The sequence below is a fragment of the Manis pentadactyla genome, chromosome 13 (genome assembly GCF_030020395.1).
Source record: "Manis pentadactyla isolate mManPen7 chromosome 13, mManPen7.hap1, whole genome shotgun sequence".
Classification (NCBI taxonomy): Eukaryota; Metazoa; Chordata; class Mammalia; order Pholidota; family Manidae; genus Manis; species Manis pentadactyla.
This window is the reverse complement of record NC_080031.1, coordinates 35,799,049-35,811,299: the sequence shown is the minus strand read 5'-3', so window position 1 is coordinate 35,811,299 and position 12,251 is coordinate 35,799,049. Positions and strand designations below refer to the sequence as shown.

The following is a 12,251-nucleotide window of genomic DNA, read 5'->3' as shown; positions in this document are numbered from 1 at the left end:
TGAAAACAAACGAAACAGAGACTGAATGAAACCAATAGCCAGTTCTTTAAAAAGATAGACAAAAACACAAAAACAAAACAAACCTCTAGCCAGACTCATCAAGAGAAAAAGAGGGCTCAAATCAACAAAATCAGAAAAGAAAGAGACCTTACAACTGACAACACAGAAATACAAAGAATCAGAAGAGACTACTACAAACAATTATATGCCAACAAGTTACAGAACCTAGAAAAACAGGTAAATTTCTAAAAACACACAATCTTCCAAGAATCACAAATAGAAAATCTGAAAAGACTGATTATAAGTAATGAAACTCCATCAGTAACTTTAAGTCTCCCAAAAAATGAAAATCCAGGACCAGACAGGAAAATTCTATCAAACATTTAAAGAAAAGTTAATACCCATCCTTCTCAAATTATTCAAAAAAATTGAAGAGGAAGTAATTCTTCCAAACTCATTTTATGAGGCCAACATTACCATGAAACCAAAACTAGACAAAGATACCACAAAAAAAGAAAATTATAGGCCAATACCCTGTGAACACAGATGAAAAAATCCTCAAAATATCAGCAAACGAAATTCAACAATACACTAAAAGGATCATCTACCTTGATCAATCAGGATTTATTCCAAAGATGCAAGGATGGCTCAATATCCACATATCAATCAGCATGATATATTACATTAACAAAATAAGGATAAAATCATATGATCATCTCAATAGATGGAGAAAAAGCATATGACAAAATTCAACATCCATTTATGATATACACTCCCACCAAAGCAGGTATAAGAGGACTTACATCTCAACATTTAATAAAGGCCATATGACAAGCCCACAGCTAACATCATAGTCAACAGTGAAAAGCTAAAAGGTTTTCCTTTAAGATCAATAACAAGACAAGGATGACCACTCTTACTCCTTTTATTTAAGATAAGTACTAAAGTCCTAGCCACAGCAATTAGGCAAGAAAAAAGAAAAAAGAAGTATCCAAATTGTTAAAGAAGTAAAACTGTCATTATTTGTAGAAGACATTTCATATATATACATATATATATAAAACTCTAAAGACTTCATCCAAAAACTATTAGAATAAATGAATTCAGTAAAATCACAGGATATAAAAGTCAATATACAGAAATGTTATATTTTATATCTAAATAATGAACAAAAAGAGAAATTAACAATCCCATTTACAATTGCATCAAAAAGAATAAAATACCTAGGAATAAATGTAACCAAAAAGCAGAAAGACCTATTCTAAAAATTATAAAAACACTGATGAAAGAAATTGAAGATGACATAAATAAATGGAAAGATACTCCACACTCACAGATTGCAAGAATTGTTAAAATGTCATACTACCTAAAGCAATCTACAGATTCAATCCAATCCCTTTTTCTTTTAACAGAACTGAAACAATCCTAAAATTTGTATGGAACCACGAAAGATCCCAAATAGCCAAATAAATCTTAAGAGCAAAGCTGGAGGTATCAAGCTACCCCATTTCAAATCATACTACAAAGCTATAGTAATCAAAACAGTATTAAACTGGAACAAAAACACATATAGCAAGAGTATAGAATAAAGAACCCAAAAATAAGCCCACAGATATACAGACAATTCATCTATAAAAAGAGAGGAAAGAATATACAATGGGGAAGAGACAGTGTTGGAAAAACTGGGCAGCTACATGTGAAAGAAAAACTGGACCACTTTCTTGTAAAATATACAAAAATAAATTCAAAATGGATTAAAGACCTAAATGTGAAACCATAAAACTCCTACAAGAAAACATAGACAGTAAGCTCTTTGACATCAGTCCTAGTAAGATTTTTTCAGACCAGTCTTCCTAGGAAAGGACAACAAAAGCTAAAACAAATGGGACTACATCAAACTAACAAGCCATTGCATGGTGAACAAAAACAACAAAATGAAAAGGCAACCTAGAAAATAGTAGAAGATAGTCACATATCATACATCTAATAGGGGGTTAATATCCAAAATATATAAAAAACTTACAAAAAATATCAAAAACACTAATCAATTAAACAATGGGCAGAGGACTTGAATAAGTTATTTCTCCAAAGACACTAGAAGTTGCTCAACATCACTAATCATCATGGAAATGCAAATCAAAATCACAATGAGATACCACTTCACACCTGTTAAAATGGCTACTATCAAGACAAGAAATAACAAGTGTTGTTAAAGATGTAGAGAAAATCAAATTCTTGTGCACTGTTGGGGGAATGTAAATTGGTGCAGCCACTATGAAAATAGTATGGAGTTTCCTCAAAAAAATTAAAAATAGAACTACTATACAATTCAGCAATTCCACTTCTGTGTATTTACCCTAAGACAATGAAAATATCAGTTCAAAAAGATATGTACCCCAATGTTCATTCCAGCATTATTTACAATAGCCAAGATACTGAAGCAAAGCAACCTCAGAATCCACTGACAGATGAATGAATAAGGAAGATATGACGTGTATATAAACACAATGAATATTACTCATCCATAAAAAGAATGAAATCTTGTCACTTGCAACAACATGGATGGACTTAGAGGGTATTATGCTAAGTGAAATAAATATTCACAGAGAAAGACAAACACAGCATAAATTCCCTGACATGTGGAATCTAAAAAACAAAAACTAAACAGAAATAAGACTCAGATACAAGAAGCAAATTATTGGTTGTCAGAGGTGGGAGGGCCAGGTGGATGGCCAAAACAGGTGAAGGGGATTAAGGAGTATAAACTTCCAGTTATAAAATAAGTCATGGGGATTTAATGTGTTTTTTTTTTAATTTCTAAAAAATAAAAATAAACTTAAAAAACTTTTTAAATATTCTATCTTCCTTTCTTCTGCTGCTGACTCAGCAATGTTCTGAATTACTCAACCTCTTAGATACTTTATTAATATGAACTGGTCCACATACTGAAATGGTACCTTTCCCAATGTACATTAACAAATAGATTTATGGGTTGGTTGGAGAAAATTAGTTTCAGAGAACCCAATCAACTCATATACCCTGACAACCAAATTTTACAGGACACTGACCACATCCCCTGTCTAGGGAGCCAACCTGCCTGTCTAGATGAAATCTCTACCTCTTCCCTGTCAACTGCTATGGTGTTCCAACATAAGTTAAGAGAAGGAAGAAAGGAAAGGACAAGGACAAATGGACAAACCTTTCCACCAATGATAAGACCAGCCGAAAAGTCGTGATTCTTTCCTACTTTTCGGAGAACCTCAAAGGTCTGATAGGCCAGTTCTCTTGTAGGTGATATAATCAAAACTCCCAGCCCATCATCTGAGGTCCACTGCAGACGATATAAGGCTTCCAGCACCTCAAAAAGGAGAGGATATCATGTTCAAGAATTCCTTTGAGAAGTTAGCTTTGATTCCTAGGTCAACCTTGCCCTACCAAATCAAATGCACCTTCTAAGCAGAAGGCATACCAGTCACAAGTTTCATTCAATCAGAAAGAAAAAATTGTTTGCTTTGTTTTTCTTTTTCTTCCACCCACCAGAAGCTTCCTCCCCCAAATCATAAAGGGAAGGGAAAAGAAGACCCATGACAGCCTAACTGCTGCCAGAGCCATGCCATAAGGAGACTGGCAATCAATGAAAGGTATGTTCAGCTCAGAGGCCGTAAAAACAGGTTTCAGAAAAATATTTTGTCACCATTTTCTGAACATAAACCACATTAAAATAAACTTATCTGTGTAGCTGCTATAGTTACACAGTGATTGCATTTTCTGGTTGTAAAGAGACATCATTATGAAAAATTAGGATATAAGAGAAAAATGGTTTTGCAATACTTGGAACAAAAAACTCAAATGTGATTTTTCTAAGCCAATTATTTTATGGGAATTAAGTCATGAGGCCAACAATGTAACTGAGACGTAAGTGAATTCCTAAGAAGATACATGAAAGGATGTAGAAAGGACAGATATAAATGTCTGGAAAATTGTCAACAAATGACCCAATCTCTTTGAAGTGAGCATATTTCTGCTTTACCCTAAACAGGAGGCAACCATAAATGCTATTGGCAGGTTTGCAAGTGTTAAGAGCAGAAATAGCCTTCCCCAGTGGTCCAGAGCAGAAACATTCTGGCCTGCCATACTGAAATACTGCACATCCTTCAAAAATGTAGTGGCTTGTTCAAGGCACAATGACACATTTATTGATTAAGTTGAGTGCCCACGATGTACAAGGCATTGTGTTAGGACCTGGGGAATATGGTGGAAAACAAGACAGATGTAACACCTGTCTGATAAAGGTTGCATTCTAGCTGGGGAAATCCAGTATGAAACAACTCTTAATGTAATTATTTCTATCTAGGCACAAAATGTTTTAAAATCATGTAATACAGGAACTGATCTGATATTAGTAAACTACTTACTGGTACAAGGAAAGCCAAAGTCTTGCCAGATCCAGTTTTGGCAGCTCCAAGAACATCTTTACCTTGCAAAGCCAACCCAATGGTCTGTTTCTGTATCTCAGTCACCAAACGGTACTGGGCTTCTTGCAAACCTGGCCAGTAAGGAAGGGGAGGAAAATGACACTTTAGAAAACCCTTGTAGAACGGTATTATTATTTGAATTGTGCCCTTCTTAAAAATTCATATATTGAGTGAATTCCTAATTCAATACCTTAAAATTTGACTATATTTGGAGATAGGACCTTTAACAAGGTAATTAGGTTAAAATGAGCTCTAATCCAGTCTGACTGGGATCCCTATAAAAAGGGAAAATCTGGGCACACAATGAGACACCAATGAGATAGTATAATAGAAGAATAACCACACGAGGAAAGAACAAGAGGGCAGTCATCTGTGAGTCAAGGAAAGAGGCCAGGACCATTACACCTTCCATTACGACTCTCAGAGGAAGCTAACTCTTAATCTTTGTACATCCAGCCTCCAAAAGGATGAGAAACTAAATTTCTGTTGTTTCAGCCACCTAGTCTGTGATATTTTGTTCTGGGGGCACAAAACACCTAATACAAAAGATGTCACATTTTTGTTTATTCTCTTGCTTGTCTTAACATAATTAGATTTTGTTTTGATTATTCAGAGGCTATGGCATCTTCTTTTTGGCTTTTTTCTACTGTTGCTTAACCAGTCCAGGAAGGATGACAATGTCAAATTAGTAAAATTCAAATAAGTTAATACAGTTTCCTGTTGCTATAGGTTTTCATGTTATCAAGGTTATTTGCAAATTAAGATTTTCCAGGTTAAATTCTCTAAACCTTTATCCAATTATAAAAATCATCAAGGGGGGTTGGCTTAAAGATGGCGGCATGAGGTGAGATAGAAACCTTCTCCCAAAACCACATATAATATGAAAATATAGCAAATACAACTAATACTGAAAGAGTAACAGGAAAGGTGGCTGCGGCAGACTGACTGCACCTGGGGAACAGAGCCGACCTCATGGAAAAGGTAAAGTATCAAAGATGTGATCTGGCCGGACCCAAGCCCTTCCCCAACACCATCTCACCGGTGGGAGGAAAAGAAATGGAGCAGGGAGGGTGGTGGAGGCCTAGGACTGCTGAACCCTCAGCCATGGAGATCTGCTCTGGGAGCACAAACCTACATTACATGGTACTCTGGAGATTAGTGGGGTTAGAAAGCTGAAATAGGCAGAATACTTGGAGACACAGAGATTCTGGCTGCTTATGGAGAACAGGTACCCAGAACAGGCCACTCTGGGACAAAAGAAAAGTGAGCACTCTGACAGACTTCCTAACTGTGAGAGGGCTGCTAAAGAGGCAATAATTGCACAGAGCTTGCTACCCAGGAGAAAGGACAGGTGGACAAAATTGTCCAGGTGCACTCTGCCCAGCAGGTTGGGAACTTTAAGGAACTTCAGGCGCTCCATCCCCCTGGCTGGCTACACAGCTCCAAGGCCCACCACCACGATACACAGCCTGCCACTCCTTCCTCCCTCCCAGCATCAGCTTGCAAACCAGCTGCTACCGCCATTGCACTAGGCCAGCTAGAGGGCAGCCAAGCCTACAGCAGAAACAAATGCAAAGCAGAGAGGCTTCTCTCAGCACACTCAGCCCACTGGCCACAGCAGTGTACACAGGCACTACAGCCAGGAAGCAGGAAAGAGCTCTTTCCTCCCAACAGACACCAGCACCACTCAGGTGCAACCCTTTCCAGGGGAAGAGCAGCTCCAGAGAGTAGAGCATCGGGGAACTAGAGGGCACCACATACAAATATGAACCATCAAGAGAACACGCTTCAAGCCAAAACCCAAAAACACTAGACAGAGGGCAAAGTGAAACTGAACTCACCAATCTTCCTGAAAGACATATCAAAATAAAAACCATAAACATGCTCACAGAGCTACAGAAAAGTATTCAAGACCTCAGGGAGGAATTCAAGAATAAAATACAAACTTTGAAAAATATAGCACCCGAAATGAAACATACACTGGAGGGATTTAAAAACAGATTAGATGAGGTAGAGAAGACAGTAAATGAAATAGAAATTAGAGAACAGAAATACAAAGGAGCTGAGGCACAGAGAGAAAAAAGGATCTCTAGGAATGAAAGAATATTGAGAGAACTGTGTGACCAATCCAAATGGAACAATATTTGCATTATACAGGTACCAGAAGAAGAAGAATGTAAAAGGGATAGAAAATGTCTTTTAGGAGGTAACTACTGTAAACTTTCCCAATCTGGGGAAGGATCTAGCCTCTCAGGCCATGGAAGTACACAGAACTTTCAACACAACTGACCCAAGGAAGACAATACCAAGACATACAATTAAAATGGCAAAGGTCAAGGATAAGGACAGACTATTAAAAGCAGCCAGAGAGAAAAAAGATCACATAAAATATAAAACTCATCAGGCTATCATCAGACTTCTCAACAGAAACCTTACAGGCCAGAAGTGAGTGGCATGATATACTTAAAGCAATGAAAAAGAAGACCCTCTAACCGAGAATACTCTACCCAGAAGATTATCATTTAAATTTGATGCAAGGATTAAACAATTTCCACATAAACAAAACTTGAAAAAATTTACCTCCCACAAACTGTTTCTACAGTGTATTTTGGAGGGACAGTTATAGATGGAAGTGTTCCTAAGGCTAAATAGTTGTTGTAAGAGAAAATAAAACCACAGTAAAGAAAGCAGACCAATTAATTACTAAGGAAATGCAAAATTAAATCAACTACCCCAAAGTCAGTCAAGGGATAGACAAAGAGTACACAATATGATACCTATATAAAGAATGGAGGAAGAAAAAGGAAGGAAAAAAAAAAAAGAACCTTTAGATTGTGTTTATAATAGTGTACTAAGTGATTTTAGTTAGACTTTTAGATAGTACAGAAGTTACCATTGAACCTGTGGTAACCATGAATCTAAAGATTGCAATGGCAGTAAGGACATATCCCTTGTTAATCACCCTAACTGTGAATGGTCTGAATGCACCAATCAAAATACACAGACTCACTGAGGGAATAAAAAAACACAACCCGTCTGTATGCTGCCTATAAGAGACTCACTTCAAACCTAAAGACATACGCAGACTCAAAGTGAAGGGATGGGAAAGTTATTTCATGCAACTAATAGGGAGAAAAAAGCAGGAGTTGTAGTATTTGTATCAAACAAAATAGACTTCAAAACAAAGGAAGAAACAAGACAAAGAAGGACATTTCATGATGAAGGGGACAATCCAACCATTATAAATACCTATGCACCCAACGAAGCACCTACATATGTGAAACAAATACTGACAGAATTAAAAGGGGAAATAGAATGCAATGCATTCATTTTAGGAGACTTCAACACACCACTCACTCCACAGGACAGATCAACCAGACAGAAAATAAGTAAGGAGACAGGGGCACTGAACAACACATTAGAACAGATGGACCTAATGGACACCCACAGAACACTCCACCCAAAAGCAACAGGATACACATTCTTCTCAAGTGTACATGGAACATTTTCAAGAATAGATCATATACTAGGCCACAAAAAGAGCCTCAGTAAATTCAGAAGGATTGAAATTGTACCAAACAGCTTCTCAGACTATAAAGGTATGATACTAGAAATAAATTACACAAAGAACCCAAAAAAGCACACAAATACATGGAAGTTCACAACATGCTCCTAAATAATCAATGGATCAATGACCAAATAAAAACAGAGATCAAGCAGTATATGGAGAAAAATGACAACAATACCTTAACACCGCAAAAATCTGTGGGATGCAGCCAAGGCTGTGCTAAGAGGGAAGTATATTGCAATACAGGCATACCTCAAGAAAGAAGAACAATCCCATATGAACAGTCTAAGCTCACAATTAATGAAACTAGAATAAGAACAAATGAAGCCCAAAGTCAGAAGGAGAGATAATAAAGATTAGAGCAGAAATAAATAAAATTTAGAAGAATAAAACAATAGAAAGAATCAGTAAAAGAAGGAGTTGGTTTTTCGAGAAAATTAACAAAATAGATAAGCCCCTAGTCAGACTTAACAAGAAAAAAAGTGAGCCTACACACATAAACAGAATCAGAAATGAGAAAGGAAAATCACTACAGACACCACAGAAATACAAATTATTAGAGAACACTAAGGAAAATTACATGCTAAAAAAAATTGGATGACCTAGAAGAAATGGACAACTTTCTAGAAAAATACAACCTTTCAAGGCTGACCCAGGAAGAAACAGAAAATCTAAACAGACCAATTACCATCAATGAAATTGAACTGGTAATCAAAAAACTATCTGAGAACAAAACTCCTGGACCAGACAGTTTCACCACTAATTTTTATCAAACATTTAGTGAAGCCCTAATACCCATCCTCCTTAAAGTTTTCTAAAAAGTAGGAGAAAAGGGAGTACTTCCAAACTCATTCTAGGAGGCTAGCATCACTCTAATACCAAAACCAGGCAAAGACACCACCACAAAAGAAAATTACAGACCAATATCCCTGATGAACATAGATGCAAAAATACTCAACAAAATATTAGCAAACCAAATTCAAAAATACATCAAAAAGATCATCCATCATGATCAAGCAGGATTTATTCCAGGGATGCAAGGATGGTACAACATTTGAAAATCCATCAAAATCATCCACCACATCAACAAAAAGGACAAAAACCTCATGATCATCTCCATAGATGCCAAAAAAGCATCTGACAAAAGTAAACATCCATTCATGATAAAAACTCTCAACAAAATGGGTATAGAGAGCAAGTACCTCAACATATTAAAAGGCCATATATGACAAACCCATAGCCAACATCAGACTTAACAGCAAGAAGCTGAAAGCTTTTCCTCTAAGAAAGGGAACAAGACAGGGATGCCCACTCTCCCGACTTTTATTCAACATAGTTCTGGAGGTCCTAGCCACGGGAATCAGACAACACAAAGAAATACAAGGCATCCAGACTGTTAAGGAGAAAGTTAAACTGTCATTGTTTGCAGATGACATGATATTGTAAATAAAAAACCCTAAGGAATCCACCACAAAATTACTAGAAATAATATCTGAATTCAGCAAAGTTGCAGGATACAAAATTAGTACACAGGAATCTGTTGTATTCCTATATACTAATGATGAACAAGTAGAAAGAGAAATCAGGAAAACAATTACATTCACAATTGAATCAAGAATAAAATACCTAGGAATAAACCTAACAAATGAAGTGAAAGACTTATACCCTGAAAACTACAAGACACTCATGAGAGAAATTAAAAGACACCAATAAATGGAAATACATCCCGTGCTCATGGATAGGAAGAATTAATATTGTCAAAATGGCCATCCTGCCTAAAGCAATCTACAGATTCAATGCAATTCCTATCAAAATACCAACAGCATTCTTCAACAAACTACAGAAAATCATTCTAAAATTCATATGGAGCCACAAAATACCCTGAATAACCAAAGCAGTCCTGAGAAGGAAGAATAAAGCTGGGGGATTAAGCTCCCTGACTTAAAGCTCTTAATACACAGCCACAGTAATCAAGACAATTTGGTACTGGCACAAGAACAGACCCATAGATCAATGAAACAGAATAGAGAGCACAGATATAACACAAGTATATATGGTCAATTAATATATGATAAAGGAATCCTGGATATACAATGGGGAAATGACAGCCTCTTCAACAACTGGTGTTGGCAAAACAGGACAGCTACATGTAAGAGAATGAAACTGGATTATTGTCTCACTCCATACACAAAAGTAAACTCAAAATGGATCAAAGCCCTGAATATAAGTCTGAAACCATAAAACTCTTAGAAGAAAACATAGGCAAAAATTTCTGGAACATAAACATGAGCAACTTTTTTCTGAACACATCTGCTCGGGCAAGGGAAAGAAAAGCAAAAATGAACAAAGGGGACTACTTCAAGGTAAAAAGCTTCTGCACAGCAAAGGACACCATCAGTAGAACAAGAAGACATCCTACAATATGGGAGAATATATCTGTAAACAATATATCCGACAATGGGTTAGCATTCAAAATATATAAAGAACTCACACATCTCAACACTCAAAAAGCAAATAACCTGATTAAAAAATGGGCGGAGGCTATGAACAGACAATTCTCAAAAGAAGAAATTCATATGGCCAACAGGCACATGAAAAGATGCTCCTCATCACTAATTATCAGGGAAATGCAAATTAAAACCACAATGAGATATCACCTCATACCAGTAAGGATGGCCAACACTGAAAAGACTAAGAACAACAAATGCTTGCGACAATTCGGAGAAAGGTGAACCCTCCTACACTGCTGTTGGGAATGTAAATTAGTTTCACCATTGTAGAAAGCAATGGAGGTTCCTCAAAAACTAAAAATAGAAATACCATTTGACTCGGGAATCCCACTCCTTCGAATTTACCCAAAGAAAACAAGTTCTCAGATTCAAAAAGACATATGTACCCCTATGTTTATCGCAGCACTATTTACAATAGCCAAGATATGGAAGCAACCTAAGTGTCCATCAGTAGATGAATGGATAAAGAAGAGGTGGTAAATATATACAATGGAATATTATTCAGCCATGAGAAGAAAACAAATCCTACCATTTGCAACAACATGGATGGAGCTAGAGGGTACTATGCTCAGTGAAATAAGCCAGGCAGAGAAAGACAAGTACCAAATTATTTCCCTCATTTGTGGAGTATAACAACAAAGAAAAACTGAAGGAACAAAACAGCAGCAGACTCACAGACTCCAAGAAGGGACTGTGGTTTTCCAAAGGGGAGCGGTGTGGGAGGGTGGGTGGGGAGGGAAGGTGAGGGGGATTGAGGGGTATTATGATTGGTACACGTGATGGGGGGGCGGATCATGGGGAATACAGTGTACTACAGAGAGGACAACTAGTAACTCTGTGGCATCTTTACTAGGCTGATGGATAGTGACTTCAGTGGGGTATGGGAGGGACTTGATAATATGGGTGCATATAGTAACCACAATGTTTTTCATGTAAAACCTTCATAAGAGTGTATATCAGTGTTACCTTAATAAAAAAAGAAAATCATCAAGAAATCCACCAACATGTCCCAAGACCACCATATACTTACCTTTCAATGTTTTTTTGGACAAGGGGAAATCTGAGAATCTTGTAATTTCATTTACATTTATCTGGAAAAAAAAAGAGACTGTGTCAGTTAACTCACAATAACATCCTATATAATCCACTTGTTTTATAATGAAACCTTTATTTTTTGTCTACATTGTGCTACTAGTTTGTCCCTGGTACTGCAGGATCGAACTCAATCATCACTTCTAATTAAAAACCATCATTCCTTCTGGAAGAATATATGCCTTAAGGAAGCTCTCATGAGTCAAAACTATAAATCTGTAACCATTTCAGTTGGGGAAAAAAAAACCCATTCACTCAAAATACACACACTTTCTAATTCTACCTTGATCATCCTTCACCTCTAAAATGTTGGAAGTACAGTATGTCATCACATCAATTTTAGAAAGAAAATTTACATTCAGTCTATCCTTCAAGGAATATCAGTTTAAGAAATATGGGGCAAAATGACAATAAACCACAGAACCCAAGAGGAATAGTTCTATTTACACATTCTGGAGAATAGATTAATGTTAGTTGGAGAAATCATATCTTGTGAGCATAAACCTGTTAAAGTTTTAAACATAAATCAGCAGCATGTGAAATCCAACTTGACAACTACTCATTTGTGGGAATACTGAAGGAGGGGTATTATTTAACAACAACGAA

General features: G+C 36.7%; 1 protein-coding gene across 4 annotated transcripts in view; it reads right to left on the bottom strand.

The window, feature by feature from the left end:
• The window catches only part of DDX10 (DEAD-box helicase 10), a 365,179-nt gene that overhangs the window by 337,985 nt on the left and 14,943 nt on the right, over positions 1-12,251 (bottom strand). For 2 of the 4 annotated variants that reach the window (XM_057490690.1, XM_036895696.2), the window contains exons 2-4: positions 11,584-11,644; positions 4,416-4,546; positions 3,200-3,358 (exon numbers count right to left, since the gene is read on the bottom strand). In XM_057490690.1, coding sequence (XP_057346673.1) covers positions 3,200-3,358; positions 4,416-4,546; positions 11,584-11,644 — 351 coding nt within the window. The remainder of the gene's footprint in view (positions 1-3,199; positions 3,359-4,415; positions 4,547-11,583; positions 11,645-12,251) is intronic. The other 2 variants (XM_057490691.1, XM_057490692.1) reach the window with 1 other exon arrangement.